Genomic DNA, 18,605 nt, shown 5'->3' with positions numbered 1-18,605 from the left:
CTGTAGGTTGGTTTACCTTTGTTGAGAGAGAGAGAGAGAACATCCTTTCATTAGCTCTGACACATACCTTATAAATTATGGGATGTTATATACAAGGGGTGGACAAAAATAACAGTAACGGCAACCAAAAACAATCAATACCACGTGTGTTGAGCTGAAACTTTCAAAATTAGGTTTTTTTGTGTTAGATTCAGTTGTGTTGTAGTGGCTGAGGCTGTAGTCATATTATTGTTGTGAGATGATTTTACCTCCCAACCCCCCGCCCCCAAAATCCATTCTCTGTAATGTTAGAAGGGTTAGAAAACAAAAGGCACGGAGATTCCCTGTAGATGGGGCAGCCTTGCCTGGGACATGCTGAGGCTCTGTTACTCTCTCTCTCTGCCTTGCAGGTCTACTGGCACACACTATTACACACACATGCACACAATGTACACACTCAATCACATTATTAATAAGCCACTCAACTCAATCCTTTCACCCATTTGTTGCCCTCCACCCCTTGCCCCAAGACTCATCGCCAAGGTAACCACCAGCACTCAGATGCTACCAGACATCCTGGCAAGGTGAGGAAACACACAAACAGACACACACACACACACACACACACACACACACACACAGACACACACACACACACATACACACACACACACACAGAAACAAACGCATACACACCCTTGTTCTTCTGGCTTAGTGAGGACACGCATTGGCATAATACATTCCCTAGCCCCTTCTCCTAACTTAAACCACCACAACTAAATGCCCCACCCAAACCAAACATAAACCCATAAACACCAATCCTAGACAGAAAACCAAGTCTAGCAGCCCATTGAAAGAGGGTCAGAAAGTGAAGACCGGACAAAATGTCCTCACTTTCCCATAATGTCCTAAGACTGTTAGTTTTATTTGGTCATAAAAGTCCTCACAAATATATCTGTAAGAGAAAACACACACAGTTTTACGAGAATCCCCTGTAGGACTTTGCATTGGACATTTCGTTGTGGACAGCCCAGTTCCTCTTTAGGACCCAGCTTTGGTCCCCATGACTTCCACTAGTCAGCCCTGTCAAGGTCAGTCTGTACACTGGAAAAACTCCTAAAGACGCGATAAGATGAGTACACACACACACACACACACACACACACAAGTGCACACACACTCAGTGTCCGTCCTGTCCACTGGATCACTATCTAAAATAGTTGAACAATGAGAAATCTCCCTAATCACTCATAAGACAACAAGTAAGAGAACAAAAATATTTTCATAATGACTCATTCAGGGCACAAGTGTGTGACCCATCATTTCCTCACACACAGAGAAACATATAAAATCAAAGGTGTTTCTCCGTCATGACAAAACATGAAAAACATTTTCCATATTGGGAACTCTGTTCCCAGCAGTTTCAGTGTGGAAGAGCAGGAGGTGGAGAGAAAAGAAGCAGCGGAGGAGGAAGCTTGTGTCGGTTTCCGTACCTGATAACCCTCCATCCTCTGTCTCCCTACCGTCCGACCTGTCAGACACTGTTTCCTGGAATTCTGATTCCTGAGGGGAGTGCGTGGGGAGGGAACACAAAGGGATACTGTCAGTCAGAGTAAGGTCATCACTGATTAACAAACACATCAATCTAATGGGCACCGCCAAGTCACAATCACGTCAATAAGGACAGGCTGAATAAAGAAGGGGGCAGTTGAGGGGCAATAAAATCGCTGCTGATCATAGTGTAGTGGTTAAATTTAGACCAAAAAGAAAAAAAACAATATAAAATCCCTTGCTTGCACAAAAGGCCTGTTTAGTAACATTGTGACCGATTGATCCACAGCTCTGTAGAATGTGGGGTCAGATATAGGCCTGCAGGCAGAGATACAAGTGGATACCTGCTTAAATCCTTCTCAGGCTAAAACCTGCTTTTACAACCTAAATGACTGAGACAACACACACAAACGTACACACACACGTACATACACACATACACACACACACACACACACGCACACACCCACACACACACACCCACACACACATAGTGTATCTGTAAATACAGTTCAGAGGGAAGTTTGAGGCCAGTGGTAGCACAGACTGTTCTATGTGTTACTAGTTATGTTCTTTGCTCTCTGCCGTTCTGTTCAATCCCACCTCAAGCAGCCTTTGGTAATCTTTCACTACTGTGTCTTGCTGTATGTGTGTGTGTGTGTGTGTGTGTGTGTGTGTGTGTGTGTGTGCATGAAAGCGATACCTGTACTGAAGAAGTTTCATGATATGTTCCTAGTTAGACATTATTGTTTGAACCACACTCCGGTCACTGAGTGTGTGTTTATTGTTCCGAACGCTGTGTCCGGGGGTTCAGCTCAGGATCAAGTCAGAGCCCTGTATACGTATTGACCTTCAAGGGAAGGTTTGGAGTTCAATACGACACCCGTATCATCACACACTGATACCGACACACTCATGCACACACAAAGATAAAGCGCTGGATCAGGGGATCAGAGCTGCATCTGTTGTGTTTGCTGACTGAACAAAGACACTAATGATTAAGTCAGAAGAATTGCACACTGTGGAATGACACACAGAGCTGGTACATGATATTTTGTGCTCTTCATTCTCACACACTCTTCGTTTTTCTTAAAAGACATAATGCAAATTACATCTTTTCACATTATCTGTCACTATCACGTTCAGCCCCCAGGGCGCTATACAACAAGGGGGTGGGGCTATTAATTTGCTCCTTGGAGGCAGGAATCACTAAAGGCTTTTGGCTGTGATTTGTGTGGTCAGCTGATAAGAAGCTGCAGGGGTCCATGCACATGCTCAGATCAAGCCTGTGTTCCAGTGGGTCAATCAGTGTTTTTTGAACCATCTGTCAAAATCACACTTTAATGAAGAACCAGCCCTGGGTGTTCACATGTGCTTGATATTTACTCTGCTGAAGGAAACATTGTGAAATCGCCTTCCTGTTTCAGAAGAAAATAGGAAACTCGATTGAGGCACAGGGCACATACCTTCGCCAAGGCCCAACAGTTCCCTTAAGTACAATCATGGTGCACCAAATTTCACATATTCACAGAAATCTGTTGAAAAACATCCTGCCTCGCAATGGTAGAAAAACTTAAAATATATTTTCTGATCCGGCCCCCTGATCTAGATCTGCAAACAAATTTAAAGTGTTCTTTCCGGACCTTTAACACATCCTTCCACCAAGTTTTGTGGTATTTCTGTTCAGTTGTTTTTGTGTAATGCTGCTATTTAACAGACAAACCAACCATCTAAACAGACATGGGTGAAAAACAAACCCTCCCCGGTGGAGGAAAAAAACAGTTGTGCAACTCAATCGGACACAACAATAACAGCTAAGACGGGGGAGGGGTTGTTCTATACATTCACAACCTTATTAACCATGGAGGAGTGTTGTGTTGTTGGCCAATAAGCAACTCTGCTGTAGTTTTATTGGGAGGCTCTTACAAGGCAGTCAAAGAGCTCTTATACATCTGAGTACTGGTTCCAGTCGGCTGGATGTTTTAGTTGTCAAGGAATTTAAAAAACCCTAATTCTTGCGACAATAAATCCACCATGTGTTTTGATACTATCCCGGCACGTCCCTAAACTGAGCCCTTATCAAACTGACAATCCTCTGGCCTAAAACCATCAGCCCCGCCAGATGTCTGAACATCTGCTGGTAAGATATCTCCCGCTGGATGAAGTAATCAGCTGTGTCAATTCCAGGATTCCTACTCAAACCGCCTCCTCCCTCTCATTCCCCTGCAGCCTCCACTGCTGATCAGCATTATTGATCAGAGTGAGTAAGGCTTTACATAATGTGTCATTCCCTTCTCTGAATAAGGAGGAGGACGTTGTGCATGATAGATTTTTGGTTGGGACATAGAAACAATACTTTTGACTTGCACAACACACGCAGACACACACACATACACACACACACACACACACACACACACACACACACACACACACACACAAGCACGATGTTGTGTTTACAGAGATCAGGAAACACAGATCTTGTTGAACAGGAGCTCAGGACACATTTCACTGACATCCTATACCTCCAGTCACTGAGCGCCCTGACCTCAGAGTGGCTGTGTGAGTGTGCACGTGTGTGTGTGTTTTGACATTTCTACCTCATTACGAAAGAATAAAAGTTATAGTCTAATGAGGAATGAAGGATTTAAATGCAACCAGAGGCTCATCTGCTTCTGCCGAGTTTAACTCTTACACAGAGTAGATTTCACTTGGGTTCTACACTCCCTCCTGTGGTTATAAAATGTATTACACAAGCCCTATTATCAACTGCAAGGCAATTTGGCTATATAAATGTCTTTCTATGTGTATGTGTGTGTGTGTGTATTATGCAAAGTTTTTATAGTTTTATTCTTCAAATTTGTATAAATGTGGTTTGGTGTGTCATGTGCCTGATACCTTGCTGCTGTAACAGTTTGAGATCAATAAAGTACATCCAACCATCTATCTATCTATCTATCTATCTATCTATCTATCTATCTATCTATCTATCTATCTATCTATCCATCTATCCATCTATCTATCTGTCCATGCATCCATCCATTCGTCTAAGCGAATACCAGTTGACTACAACGTTAACAGCCTTCTTACCTCGGACTGTAAGATTATAATGGAGGGTCGGGGGATTTGGGGATATTTCATCTCCAGCTCTGGACTACAGTCCAGCTCATCATCCTCTTGGCTCAGCGAGAGGCTATGGCAGTTTGGAGGTGACTCGAATCCTGGCTCATCATCTCTGTCCGGCATGTGGCAGATAGAGTTTGTGCTGGTCTCATTTACTTCTCTGGTTCTGGTGTGTGATTGGGTGGAGATACAGCTGACAGTCCTGTGAGGCTGGTCGTGCTCTTCCTGTGTGCTGCCCCGTAGAGCTTCTGGCTGGGAAACCACTGGACCTGCAGCTGGAGGCCTCTGGTTGTCTCTACTCCGCCTGGAGGTGTTCGGCTCCGGAGGTGTTGGTGGGTCGGGGTTGGCATCGGATGGATTTCCAAAGCAGTGGCCCAGAGATGAGCAAGGTAGTCCATGCATGCTGGTGGATTCACAAGTTACCAAGAGAGACAATAAAACAAACCCTAACTGCACTGACATCAGGTGCATTTGGGGTTTCCCAGGCTTTTGAACAACATCAGTTGATGTGGATTTTCTTCTTGTATATAATCAGGCACTATAGTGGAGGCTGAGCAATCTCCAAGGAGGAACATACATCCTTACCTTAAAGACGGATGAAGGCAAGAACACTAGAGGTTGATGCACAAGAGGACGTTCATTTTGGCCCATTTATTACTGAGAATCGTCCTTCGTCTCAAAATGTCCTCTTTCAGCATTAATCACCCATTTGTCCGGTAGCAGCTACACAAGTTACGTCATCAGTGGACTTCACCTTTAAAGTCCAGACTCTGTTGGTCACTAGGTCGATCTGTCGTCACATCATCCTCCCGTCTATAGAGGTCAGATTCCCAGGCTGGTTCTCTGGTGGGGTGCAAGCGAGGGTCCCTCTCCTCTCTGCCCTTCACAGTTTTTGCCTCCCTGACGACCTGCATGCACATGAGCATCTCAGGCCTTATGTGTGTGTGTGTGTGTGTGTTGCAGTGTGACGGGGCTTAGTGTCCCATTACTCGAGCAGGTAGTCCCTGGTCTGCTGTGAATTTGGAAGCTGGGGTTGGGCTCCACTGTTCCAGCAGGACTCTGGTTACCATCTGATCCGGGGCCAGTCACTGATACACTCGCTCCACACTCAGGACTGTTAATGAATGAACTGGTCTGATCACAGAGCAGCGGGGCCGCAGTGTGAAGCTTATTAGAGTGTTACAGATGGTTGAATATGAGAGTTCAAGTTACAGGCAAACACTGTAAGGTGATAGGCCTCAGACGAGAAAGAGAAAGGAGGAGAGCAGCGGAGAGAGGGGGAAAGAGTGAGATATCGTTTTTTTGTATAATTTATATTAATATTATTATTATCATTATTTTATCCTTCTCAATGAATTGTATTTTTTCTTATCTCGTTACTGCTCAGTTGACATTCATGCCAACATGCCAATAAAGGAGAGAGAGAGAGAGAGAGAGAGAGAGAGAGAGAGATAAGAGAGAGAAAGAGAGAGAGAGAGAGAGAGAAAAGAGAAAAAGAAAGAAAGAGAGAGAAAGAGAGCATCCCCCTCACAGAATGAAAGAGTGATGCAGGAGAAACCCAGTTGCCCTCGGCTGACGTCTACTTAAATATTCATACAATCACATACAGCAGACTCACATCTATATTTCATTCAGCCTGTATTTTTTTACAAGACCACATCAAACGTAGCATTATGACAAAAATATGGCAAAAACACAGAGCATATTATAAATCTTAGTAACTGTTGTGATTCAAGATCGAACGAAACAGTCTCCGGAGTCAGAATTAAACTAGAGCAGCAAGACGTCTTGCACTGTAACAAAATTAAATGCTTTCCTCACAGGAAAAATTCCAAAGAACGTACAACTGGAGTTAGAGATGAATTGTTGACAAACTGTTGCAGGTGACAAGTTCAAATGATAGAGCTGCATTTTGGTGAGTTTCAGGCTAACAGCAATATAAAGATGGAGAGAGGAGAGTGATGTGGTGGGATGATCTCAGGGAACAAAGAACCATACAATTTCTGGGGGAGGGGACAAGTCACATGACTCATAAAACATAGGTGTAACATATCTGGATTGGATTGATTGACAGGGCAGACACACACTGATTCTTAAAAGATGCTGCGGTTTCACTTTACAAAGGTAAATGTCCAATGTTGTGAGCACAACAACTAAATTCTGTTCACTTATTCTGTGATGGAGGTAGAACTCTCAGCTATAATTGTGTATTATGCTGTAAAAACAAATTTATTGGTTAAATATCGGGTCATTGAGAAAATGTTCTTTGTCATTTGGTGAGAAGAAATCATTTAAAGAGTGAATTTGCTGACCTCTAGTGGTTTATGCTTAGCGGCAGTGGTGTCTGGTTTTGTCTCTGATCTCTAGTGTAATTTAGTCCTTTCTAAAACATAGATGACGATAAAATCACTTTAAATGTACAATGTTCACCTGCAAAATGTAAACTATACTTTAAAAAATGTATATATATATATATATATATATATATATATATATATATATATATATAGTTAATGCAGGTGTGTGCGTCTGGCAAATTCAACAGTGAGTGAAATATACAATATCTCGACAAGATGTTTACTCTGTCAGGAAAAAATACAAACCCAGATACATTGAAACACTGTTGTCAGAAAGAATTCCTCAGTCCACACTGATGCACAACTTGAAAAATATATAATAACGAGATATAATATGATATATTATAGTTAAATATAACATGATATAGTTTAGTATAATACAGTCTAATATAATATGATAGAGTTTAATATAATATAATATTACATGATATAATGTAATATAATATAATATAATAAAATATAATATATAAACTTACGCATTAACCCTACAGCAGTGAGTCGGGTGCCTACGTCAGACGTTGTGCTACGTCACTGTGACGTACGGAGCCGGTGCCTGTCGACCTGCATTGATTCATTCGTAATTACTAAGTTTGTAAGAATGTGTTTAACTCAATGTTCACTATGTCACTTAAATGTTTCCGCTGCTCCACAACGTGGGCACATATTCAACTGAAGTACAGGGTTTGACGGAACGTGTGTAGCTCGTATGATACACGTTAGCGCAGGCGCTAGCTAGCTAGCAAGCTAACTGCATGTTCTTCGTGTTGACAGCTGAGTCGTGTTGTGAGTTCACACCGGTTCACACGTATACACAACAGTGTCAGTGAGGCTAGTTAGCTGCTGGATGTTAACACGTGGTCTGTCGTGTACAGTTGAAGCTGGCTACTCCCAGCTCGCAAGCTAACTGTGTGAGCTAATTGATTATCAGGTATGTGATCATGACCCATCTATTTACGTTTCCCCTGATGTAGAGAGCACCGGGGGATTGAGCAGCTCAGCACTCAGAGCTGCGGTAGAGATGTCTGGTCGTGTGTACGCCAGCATCCTTCAAAGAGCCTCCAGCTACACACTGTCTTCTACCAGCCCCCTGCAGGTTTGTATCCTGACACACGTCTGGTTCATCCAAGCCTGATCTGAGGTGGGTTACATTCTTATGTTGTCATCACCTGTTTCCCATGCAGCATGTCCACCTTGTAGCACTCCCCTCCTCTCAGCCTCCACCAGCCCACCGCTGTACCTTCTCATCCTGGACAACCTTCAGATCCGTCCACCTGCGCTCCAGTGGTGAGGGCTCAGCAGGCTGGTCTCAGAGAGGACGGCGCTTCTCGACTAATCAGGATCTAGACCTCCAGCTCAACCGGCTCCAGGTCAACAATATCCTGCGATCTAATGAGCAGGTAATGCACATCTATATATCTGTCTTCAGGATGCATATATCATGCATAATGCTTTTTCTAGCTGATGCCATGCCAGAGGCAAACAGGTTGCCAGGCCATCACAGGGCGGACATACAGAGACGATCAACCATTCACACTTGCATTCACAGCTACATTCAATTTAGAGTCTCCAATTAACCTAACACCTCCCTTCAGGACAACATACTATTTGGATATCGAAGCTGCAGTATGTGAGGGAGGAGCAGGGTGAAATATGTTTTGCTTCCAACCTCAGTTTCTTTTTTTAACTAAGATATTTGTATGTACATTCAGTATCTGTCCATGTCTTTTCTAGATTGTGAATCTGCCAGAGTTTGATGGCAGGGGCCTCAGTTCTGTGACCAAGTTTGAGAGTAACCAGCTCGCTGCTAACACGCCAAATGAGGACCGTCGCAGTGCAGCCACCTGCCTCCAGGTTTGCATCTTCTCTCCTCTGCTGGTGCAATCAGCTCGCTATCCCCCCTCTTTTGTAAAATGCCTTTTGTTTTTTCTTGTCTAGTCGAAGGGCATGCTCTTTGGAGTGTTTGACGGTCATGGTGGCTGGGCGTGCGCCCAGGCTGTCAGTGAGCGACTACTGTACTACATCGCAGTCGCAATGATGCCCAAGAGGAGCTTGGAGGAGCTTGAGAACAGCATGGAGTACGGCCGACCTGTTCCTCCTATCCTGCAGTGGTACAAACACCATGCTGACTTCAACTATCGTGACTCAGCTTCGCTCTACATCAACCACCTCAGAGTCTTCTGGCAAGATCTACTGGAGAGTGAGGAGCATGGTGACGGCATGAGGTAAGTTTACGTGTGTGTGTGTGTGTGTGTGTGTGTGTGTGTGTGTGTGTGTGTGTGTGTGTGTGTGTGTGTGTGTGTGTGTGTGTGTGTGTGTGTGTGTGTGTGTGTGTGTGTGTGTGTGTGTGTGTGTGTGTGTGTGTGTGTGTGTGTGTGTGTGTGTGTGTGTGTGGGTGGGTGGGTGGGTGGGTGGGTGGGTGTATATGTAACTATACAGACAGTGACAAATGAGAGGAAAAACCAAAACATAATATTGCTTTGTCGCACCACATGATACCAGAGCAGCTTCAATGCACCTTGACATTGATTCTACTGAAACTGTACTGGAGAGATTGAACAACAATTTTCTAGAAGACCCTCATTGAAGTATCTCAATTGTTGCTGTGATGATGGCCGTTGAAAGCACTTTCTAGCATTTTGCTAAAAAAGATTGTTGTTTATTTGGTTGCGTTCTGGTGACTGCGAAGGCCTAAACATATGATTTCAAATCATTTTCATGCTTGTCAAATCCTTCAGGGATGTGTTGGACCCTGTGTGGAGGCATCTGCACAAGCTTTGTTTCTCCACAAATGTACGAGGATCTTTTCTTTCTTTCCTTTCAGCCCCTTTGATGCTCTGGAATGTGCTTTCAAGCGTCTCGACGCTGACATCTCCCTGGAGGCACAAGTCCCTCTTTCCAACGACCTGATGAAAAGCACGGCCATCCAGGTAATAACATCAACCTTTTTTAGCTGCTTCAGTGTTTTCAAGCTCACTCAACATTAACACGCATTGCATCGTCAACTGCTCAGGTGGCGTTCGCCGGTTGCACCGCCCTTGTGGCTCACGTTGGCACAGATGGGATCCACGTGGCTAATGCTGGCGACTGCCGAGCAGTACTGGGGGTGCTGGAGGAGGACGGCTCATGGAGTGCTTTACCCCTGTCACAGGACCATAACTCGCAAAACCAGACTGAGATGGAGCGAATCAAAGCCCAGCACCCTCCCTCAGAGAGCCACACGGTGGTCACAGACGATAGACTGCTGGGGGTGAGAGATCTTTATGATTTAACTGGCACTGTACAGAGAGTTGACAGTTAAATTGTGACAGTATGGTCACTGGTTTGTAAACCTTTCTGCCGTCGACAGGTTCTGATGCCCCTGCGTGCTTTCGGTGACGTGAGATTCAAGTGGAGCTATGAGTTGCAGCAGAGCATTTTGGCCAATCTGGAATCTGGAGTGGATCTGGACTCTCTCAACCTGTACCAGTACACTCCACCTAACTACCTAACTCCCCCCTACCTGGACGTGATACCTGAGATAACGTATCACAAGCTCAGACCTCAGGACCGCTTCCTGATCCTCGGCACCGACGGGCTGTGGGATGAACTGGGAAACGAGGAGGCTGTGCGACTGGTTGGAGAGCACCTGAGTGGGATTCACCTGCAGGTCAGTTTGCCGAGTGATGGTGACGAGTATTTTGATTTCCCAGCATAGCTTTTATATAAACCTCTCAAACATTTCCTCTGTTGTTTCCTTTCTTTTTTCCCAGGCTCCAGTTTCTTCGTCTGAGAAGCGGCTGAAATTGGGTAACATGCTTGAACTCTTGCTGAAACGCCGGACCCGGGCCTCCCCCGCCCTGGACACCAACTCTTCCACGCACCTCATCCGACATGCCCTCGGCACAGGGGAGTACGGAGAGCTCTGCCAGGGGAGACTGGCCTCTATGCTTTCTCTCCCAGAGGACCTGGCTCGAATGTACAGGGACGACATCACCGTGACTGTGGTGTATCTGAACTCCGACCTGCCCCGACCTGACCACAGCTAACAGAATCATTTCTTCTTACAATGGTGGGCAGAGAGAGAGATAAACTATTGTCAGGGATGAAAAGGTCCATCATTACAACCTGTTACATACATTGATATATAGATGCTTTTAATATGAAGGGACAAGTTACAGCTTCGTATAGTGTACAGCTACTTTCTTTGAATATCACTGTTCCATACATTTTACAGAGGTCACATGTTCATGTTTGCAGCGTTTTAACATTTCAAAATACAAGTTTTTGTACTCTGTGTATTCATGAAGGACATTTTATTTCTACGTTGTGATGTAAGTTGAAATGTTGAGAGTAAATACAAAGATACAGAATATTGCACACACACACTCCCTTTTTCTTTTGTCTTGCACAGTTGCTTTAGACAATCCATCTTTGTCTTGTTATGTCCTGTTTACCTCTTTGTAAAATGTGAAGTATACTGAAAACTTTGTAGAAGTGTGCTGTCTATAATGTGATGTCAGATGTATTTAAGTTGATACTGGGCGAGATGTGCACATGCTTCATATTAAAGAAATGTGAAATTTTACACTTCCTGAGTGATTTTTAACCACAATGACATTTAGGATAAAAAGCAATGAAACACAGAGGCTGACTTACTTTTGTCTAAGTATAGAGAATGTGATGTGTTTAAGCTGAACGGCAAACGGTTTTCAAAATAAACAGCGATCGTATCCATCACGTCAGTGTCATGTGAGACGCCAGTGTTTGGTAAACACACACAAAAGTTCAGCCCAACGGTCCAATTGTCTAACCAGTCAAATCAAAGCGGATTTATATATTTCAATGCATGCTGCTAGTGTTGTGTGTCTTTCTGAAGTTCCTCATTTACCAAGGAAGAATTTCACAGGTTATTAAAACAAATGGGCAGAAACTAATTATTTTTTAAAAGGTGAGAGGGCAAAGCATCACCTGCATAAACACACACACCTGCATTACTTCATGGTGCCTGAACTGCACCCTCAGCGTAATTTTTTTTTACTGATAAAATCAAACAACCACTCGGCCTCAACAGGAGCAACATGATCAGTGATGCCACAGGCAGCTTGAAGAAGGAATAATGGTGACTGGATTTGGTCGGGGAAATGCTGAATTAATTAAATTATATTGACTGAGGAATCCTGAAGGTGTAAAACCAGTAAAAAAGAAAAAGAATCAGATCAAGTGGACGTTTGGTGCAGTGACGGTGGAGAACAGATCTCTTGGGTTTCTATTCTGAAGGAGAAAATGAGCAGCAGGAGTTTGGTGGTGATTTTGGTGCTGTGCCTCGTCCAGGTGAGTGTTTGACAAGAGAGCAAAAAGGGCAGTTTTTTGTTTTTATTTTATTTTAGTCTTTGTCTTTGTGATGAAGACCTCGAACTTCCACATACAGTAAGAAAAAAATGCAAAAACACATTTTTTACTAGATATTTTTTTAATCTAAGTTTATAGCAGTTTTTTTCAGTAAAGCAAACCTTTTATTTTGTACAATCCTATTTAAGGTGTATTTGTGCATACACAGTATATGTAGGTTTTTACAATCAGATTTATCGGCAAGTAGTTTTTTTAATTAGACTTTTGCTTTAGTGTTTGGTCCGTGGCAAACATATGAAGTAGAGAAATAATGGGAAAGATAAAGCAAAAGAACATGCAATTAACAGATAGAGATGGGAAGCTAAAGTACAACTGTAAAAATACAACAAAATAAAATCCACAAAAAAGAATAAACTAAAAAAAGTAGACAAATAAGTTCAATATATTACAGACTGTGCAGAAGTAAGCAGGCAGGTATTCAAGTGTGTGAGAGTCTGTTCAATTTATCCTCGAATCTTGTAAAACATTTTGACCTTTTTAAGACTGAAAATAATTTAACACCAATTACTTTGTGTAAAATAATATGTATTTTAATGTAAAATAGTACAGAAGTAATGTCAAATATATATGTTACAATATGTTATGGTGTGGATGTTACATTTGGCTAATGTCTGATTCTCAGTGTTTAGCTGTTCTGGCTACAGCAGGGATTCAACCACGCTGCTTGAACAAAACAGACAACTGTTATGAAAACCTTGAGGTAAATCTATCTTTTTCTTATTTTTTTTTTATTCCTTTATTGGATTAACTCTGATCTAAATTAAATGTTTATGATTTCTCCATTTCCTTTGTGGGCCTCCAGCATCTCCCCTCCTTTGATTTTCAACATGTAGCCGGCAGTTTGAAACGGATGAAGAGGGAGTGGGTCATTCCTGCGATTAACTTCCCCGAGAACGACAGGGGTCCATTTCCCAAATACATGGTGAAGGTAAATGCAGCGGCAATATATGAGTTAATCAGTTTTGAATGCATTTGTCTCTCTTGACTGAAATACCTGTATGACTGTGCCTTAGATCAAATCCAGCAATGACGAGAAGGTGGCGATAACGTACAAGATCACTGGGGCGGGGGCGGATCAGCGTCCTGAGGGGGTTTTTACTGTCGATCGGCGATCTGGGGTTCTGTACGTGACCCAGCCATTAGACAGGGAGAAGACGGACAAATACATTGTGAGCTGAAACAAAAGAACAACCTCATTTTCCACGGCAACATGTCTACATCCTTGTGCTATCAGAATATACTGTATGTGCTGTGTGTTGCAGCTGTGGGCCCACGCAATGAATGAGAAGACCATAGCTGAGGAGCCCATGGAGATTGTCATCAACGTCATCGACCAGAATGACAACGCTCCACAGTTCACTCAGAAGCATTTCTACGGCACAGTGAGCGAAAGCGCTGAAGTCGGTGAGAAAAGCCTCGAAAGCTTCTCAACTCTACTTTAACTCCTTACCGGTGTATTTCAAGCCCCTTGTGTTTTGCTGCCAACAGAGGAATCCGTGTTAAAGGTGACGGCGGAGGATAAAGACGACCCAGAGATGAGCAATGCAATAATAAAGTATCAGATAAAGAATCAGACGCCTCAAATACCCAGAGGGGACATGTTTACCATAAACCCTTTGAGCGGGTTGATCAGTGTGGCAGCAGGAGGCCTGGACAGAGAGGTAGAGTAGAAAAACAGTATGAAAATCGCTCTGTTCTTTCTTGTCTCATCCCTCACTTCCCTCCTAAACTCCCCTCCCTGTGCTAGACCCAGCCGCAGTACAAGCTGACCATTGAGGCTGCTGACATGGAGGGGGAGGGGCTGGCGGCCACCTGCACTGTCATCATCAGCGTCTCAGACAGCAACGATAACCCTCCAGAGTTCACCGTCACAGCTGTGAGTTGGAAATGTATTTCAAAATCTAAATTATTTTTAAATTTGTGACTTCATTGATTATCGTTGTCTTGATTCCACCTCAGATTTCCACATCCGTCCCTGAAAATGCAGCCGGGGCGGAGGTCATAAGGTTAAAGGTCACAGACAAGGACGAGCCGGGATCTCCCAACGCCAACACCAAATATTCAATAATCGCCGGCAACGAGTGCGGACACTTCAACGTCACCACAGGCGCCAATAAAATGGAGGGAATCATCAAAACAGCCAAGGTCGGCCAACTGCTTGTAGCTCTACCCAACTTACATGAGTCGCTATACTTACTTCCTTCCTCTCCGTCTTACTCCCAGGAGCTGGATTTTGAGAGCACTCCTGAATTTACTCTGCTGGTGTCGGTGACTAACGAGGCGCCGCCATCCGGGCCGACGTGGACCTCGACGGCCATCGTCACCGTGACGGTGGAGGACCAGAACGAGCCTCCTGTCTTCAGTCCAGCCGAGATCCTGGTGAGCGTCTCGGAGCACGTGAGGGCCGGGAGCTCTGTGGCCGGCGTCAGAGCTGAGGACCCAGATACAGCCAGGACACAGAGCGTGAGGTGATGGACACACACGTGCACACTGTTCACATGTCGACACATTTATGTTGTGGGTTTCTGTGCATGAACACTGTTACTTTTTCTCCTGCTTCCAGATATAAAATACACAATGACACTGCCCATTGGCTGAGTATCGATAAAGACACCGGCCTGGTCAAAGTAAGAGGCAGCATGGACAGAGAGTCCCATTCTGTCAAAGACGGCAAATACACAGTCCTGATTTTGGGCTATGACAACGGTAACCATTTTCAATTTCTAAATTTTCTTTTCAATGTTTTATTCGATGGGAAATCAAGATTCACTTTGAACATTTTAATCCCTTTGCCCTTGGTCCCCCAGAACAATGATAGTAAAATGAGTGATGCTGAGTCTTTCTTCTTCTCTGCTTCCAGACACTGTCCCAGCCACCGGGACAGGAGCCGTGGTCGTGACCTTACTGGACGTGAACGACCACCGTCCTGTGATCAGACAGAGAACAGCCACTCTGTGCAACAAGGACCCGGCCCCTGCCTGGTTGGACATCAGGGACCTCGACGGACCGGGTCACGCTGGACCCTTCATCGTGGAGCTTCAAGGAGAGCACAAGATCAACTGGACCATTAGCACCAACTCCACCAGTAACTCCACTAAAAAAATAACAGTGATGAGATGTAGAAGGTGTGATTTGACCCCCTGTGGTGTTAATGCTCCATCTATTGCCCCCTCGCAGGTAGCGTGGCAGCTCTGGCCCCCAAGCGGGAGTTGTCGCCTGGTGACTACCATGTTCTGATGCGTATCTATGATGTGGGCATGCTCTACCAAGACAGCACACTGGCTGTGGAGGTGTGCCAGTGTGAAGGAGCCAGTTCCACCTGCCTCCTCTCACATTCTGCCCCTCGTCTGCACATCTCTTCTCACGCAACTTCAGTTCTGGGAGTGATTTTTGGTCTTTTATGTACGTAGCAGGTCTTTCTTACTAACACTAAATCCGACATTTGTTTTTGTTCACTATAGCATCTTTAGTTTCTCACATTTCTGCCCCTAAACCTCAGTGCTGCTTCTGCTGTCGCTGCTGCTGCTGGTGTTGCTGAGGAGAAGGAGGAGGAGGAGGAGGAGCTCGGTGAAGGACTTCCGTCACCTTGAAGATTTGCCCAGGGACAACATCTTCCTCTATGATGAAGAGGGAGGAGGGGAAGAAGACCAGGTAGGGAAGGAGAGAAGACAAAGACATTACAAATCTTAATTCAAGACGTCTTATACAAGATGTTTCCCATGGTTCATTTACGGCTGACTTTTATTTAAAGAATCAAAATAATATATAATATAATATTTTTTGGCATAGAATTGGAGCCTTGCTTTGCACGCTTGTTACACATATGCCAACATGACCTTGATTAACAGGGAAGGTTGGGGGGCAACTGAGGTAAAATAATGACACACACAGAAGACATAAATATCATGAATAACAGATTCTAAAATGATGAGATAAGGTCCAAGTTTGTCCTTGTCTCCAGCACCTCCGTCTCAAAACGAATTGGCTCTGATATAAATCAAGTGCTCCACTGAAATAACTAGACAGAAAAGAAACTACACCTCCCCTAGTGGTCAAAATAACACATCGCATAACGGCTCCTACAGATTATGATTGTATTAAAGGTCCAGTGTGCAAGATTTAAGTGAAAGGGATCTATTGGCAGAAATTGAATACAAAATAATCCTTGTGTTCTTTTCACTAGTGTGTTATAATTATATTAGTATAATTTTGTTTTCTGTACCCTGAAATGGGCCCTTTATATTTAAATGAATTATATTTACATTGGGAGCAGGTCCTCTCTACAGACTAGACAAACTAAACACCTTTTGAGTTTTTATGACAACTGAAGGTTACCACAGGGTTTTTAAGGTGAGGGGCATTCAGCTGCAACGTACAACTTGACAACCAGATGTCACTAAATGTTACACACTGAACCTTTAAACCACATCTACCTTCAGGTGAGATGAGTTGTGAGGCTAATTGGTTGAAGCCACTCTTTGTTTATTCACAGTGAGTTATTGAGATGAGATATCGGTGAATGACTGAATGTGTGTTTCCTCTCTACTCCTCCAGGACTTTGACCTGAGCCAGCTTCAGAAGCGGCCCGATAACTATCACAAGGTCACTGACGTCTTCCCGACCGTCCAGAGCCGACCCTGCTACCGTCTCCTGCCCCAAGCCAATGAGGAGATATGTACATTTATTGAAAACGTGAGTGATGCTGAAAAATGTAAAGAGCTTCTTACCGGGATAACTTGGTTAAGCGTGTAAAGATCTGCTGTTTTGTATCAACGCCAGGTGTAGTCCATTATTAAAGATGTCTGTTGTATGTGTGTGGGAGCTCATCATCTCCCTGACTCCCCCCTGTAGAACTTGCAGGCGGCTGACAGTGACCCCACAGCTCCTCCTTTTGACTCTCTCCTGGTGTTTGACTACGAAGGAGTCAGCTCTGAGGCGAGTTCGCTCAGTTCCCTCACCTCCTCAGACTCGGATGAGGAGCAGGACTTTCGGAGCCTGAGTCAGTGGGGGCCCCTTTTCAACAGGTTGGCTGACCTGTACACTCGTGGGACAGAGGAGGACGACGAAGACACAGAAACACTGCCGGGAAAAACAGAATGGGTCTGACGGGCCTGGGCGCGTTTAACAAGGATCCTCCAGCTTTGGGTCCATCTGCCCAACATCCTCACACTGCTCTCCACGTTTGTTTACCACACAATTAATGGCATTTACTGACTAAATACAGTTTAATAGTGGTTTTAATTGTGTCCCTATTGTGATCATGTCAAGTTAGCTATTTTGTTTCATTTGTTTGATTGCACATTTTAAAGTAAACGTAATTTCTATTTCATTTAGTCTGTGGGGCTAAGAGTTCCCTGCATTGGAGGCCCAGTGTTGAAACCTTACGCAGCCTCAACATCAGACTCCACCTCAGCATCTATGGAGAAGTTATGTCAACAATAATTTTATAATAATTAAGGAATATCTGCATGCAAAGAGCTGAATGCCACAAATACATTTTTTGCCGCTCAACAAACAGTTAGAAGTACCAAAGACACTAGCTAAAAATCAAGATGATCTTTTTTTATCTTTGTATTGCTGTAATTTTTTAAAATAGGCTTTTGCTTTTACTGAATCATTTCACCCTCATAGTCTGTATTTAATTTTTACTGTGATTCATGCGATCGAATAAAGTTTTTATTTGTAAATGTTGATTTGATTTGTCTGTACAACAATGTAGGTGGGGGAGTTGATAGTTGGAACAGACAGTATTTATACAAATTTTCAACGTGAAAACATGACTTTATCCACAAAGCTATTAAAAACACACACAATAAACACTTTTCAGGGAGTTGGCAATAAACTACAAAACAAAATAAACTACAAAACAAATTTAAAATTGTTCAGTGTATGAAATTTGTGAGCCCTCCTCCCAAACAAAACTAATTGCAGATCTCGGATGTTTTCAATCTGTTCAATTCCATTTCCCTCAACTAGAAGGTGAGAATGTATCACAGTGAAATAGTTTAATTTATGTCAAATACACATGTCCCTCATCCTCTTACAATGGTTGATCTCCAATCCTTATAAATTCTATATTTATACAGGAAAGTTGGACAGTATTGATTAACTGTTGTTTCAATGTGAAAGTCATATTATATTATGATCCTATAACCTCAGGTCACTGCTGCAGGGCATTGACCAGCGCCCTGATCTCCTCTCTCCTGT

At 43.6% G+C, this 18,605-nt stretch overlaps 2 protein-coding genes across 3 annotated transcripts; both read left to right on the top strand.

The window, feature by feature from the left end:
- The first annotated feature begins 7,532 nt into the window (after positions 1-7,532).
- pdp2 (putative pyruvate dehydrogenase phosphatase isoenzyme 2) lies at positions 7,533-11,574 on the top strand. Its single transcript, XM_062389001.1, has 9 exons — positions 7,533-7,602; positions 7,982-8,103; positions 8,192-8,407; positions 8,742-8,861; positions 8,946-9,232; positions 9,832-9,937; positions 10,021-10,257; positions 10,357-10,656; positions 10,760-11,574. The coding sequence occupies exons 2-9, from the start codon at positions 8,029-8,031 to the stop codon at positions 11,033-11,035; spliced, it is 1,617 nt and encodes a 538-aa protein (XP_062244985.1). The 5' UTR covers positions 7,533-7,602; positions 7,982-8,028; the 3' UTR covers positions 11,036-11,574.
- A 329-nt stretch (positions 11,575-11,903) lies between these two features.
- LOC133955378 (B-cadherin-like) lies at positions 11,904-18,052 on the top strand. 2 transcript variants are annotated; one of them, XM_062390196.1, is made up of 15 exons: positions 11,904-12,320; positions 13,021-13,098; positions 13,201-13,326; positions 13,412-13,567; positions 13,661-13,802; positions 13,887-14,059; positions 14,146-14,274; positions 14,358-14,543; positions 14,622-14,866; positions 14,962-15,104; positions 15,259-15,483; positions 15,576-15,800; positions 15,898-16,049; positions 16,953-17,090; positions 17,250-18,052. In XM_062390196.1, exons 1-15 carry the CDS (start codon positions 12,273-12,275, stop codon positions 17,502-17,504), a joined length of 2,421 nt encoding a protein of 806 aa, XP_062246180.1. In that variant the 5' UTR covers positions 11,904-12,272; the 3' UTR covers positions 17,505-18,052. The 2 variants fall into 2 exon arrangements, with proteins under 2 accessions (XP_062246180.1, XP_062246179.1); XM_062390195.1 differs by having other exon boundaries at positions 14,358-14,866.
- The last annotated feature ends 553 nt before the right edge of the window (positions 18,053-18,605 follow it).

This window comes from Platichthys flesus, chromosome 6 (assembly GCF_949316205.1).
Source record: "Platichthys flesus chromosome 6, fPlaFle2.1, whole genome shotgun sequence".
Classification (NCBI taxonomy): Eukaryota; Metazoa; Chordata; class Actinopteri; order Pleuronectiformes; family Pleuronectidae; genus Platichthys; species Platichthys flesus.
This window is presented reverse-complemented; position numbering and strand designations above follow the sequence as displayed.

Coding starts and splice junctions, on each gene's coding strand:
- pdp2 (XM_062389001.1), top strand. CDS start 8,029: ATGTCTGGTCGTGTGTACGCCAGCATCCTTCAAAGAGCCTCCAGCTAC. Junction 8,408..8,741: donor TCCTGCGATCTAATGAGCAG/GTAATGCACATC, acceptor TGTCTTTTCTAG/ATTGTGAATCTGCCAGAGTT. Junction 9,938..10,020: donor TGAAAAGCACGGCCATCCAG/GTAATAACATCA, acceptor TCAACTGCTCAG/GTGGCGTTCGCCGGTTGCAC.
- LOC133955378 (XM_062390195.1), top strand. CDS start 12,273: ATGAGCAGCAGGAGTTTGGTGGTGATTTTGGTGCTGTGCCTCGTCCAG. Junction 12,321..13,020: donor TGGTGCTGTGCCTCGTCCAG/GTGAGTGTTTGA, acceptor TCTGATTCTCAG/TGTTTAGCTGTTCTGGCTAC. Junction 15,105..15,258: donor GATTTTGGGCTATGACAACG/GTAACCATTTTC, acceptor CTCTGCTTCCAG/ACACTGTCCCAGCCACCGGG.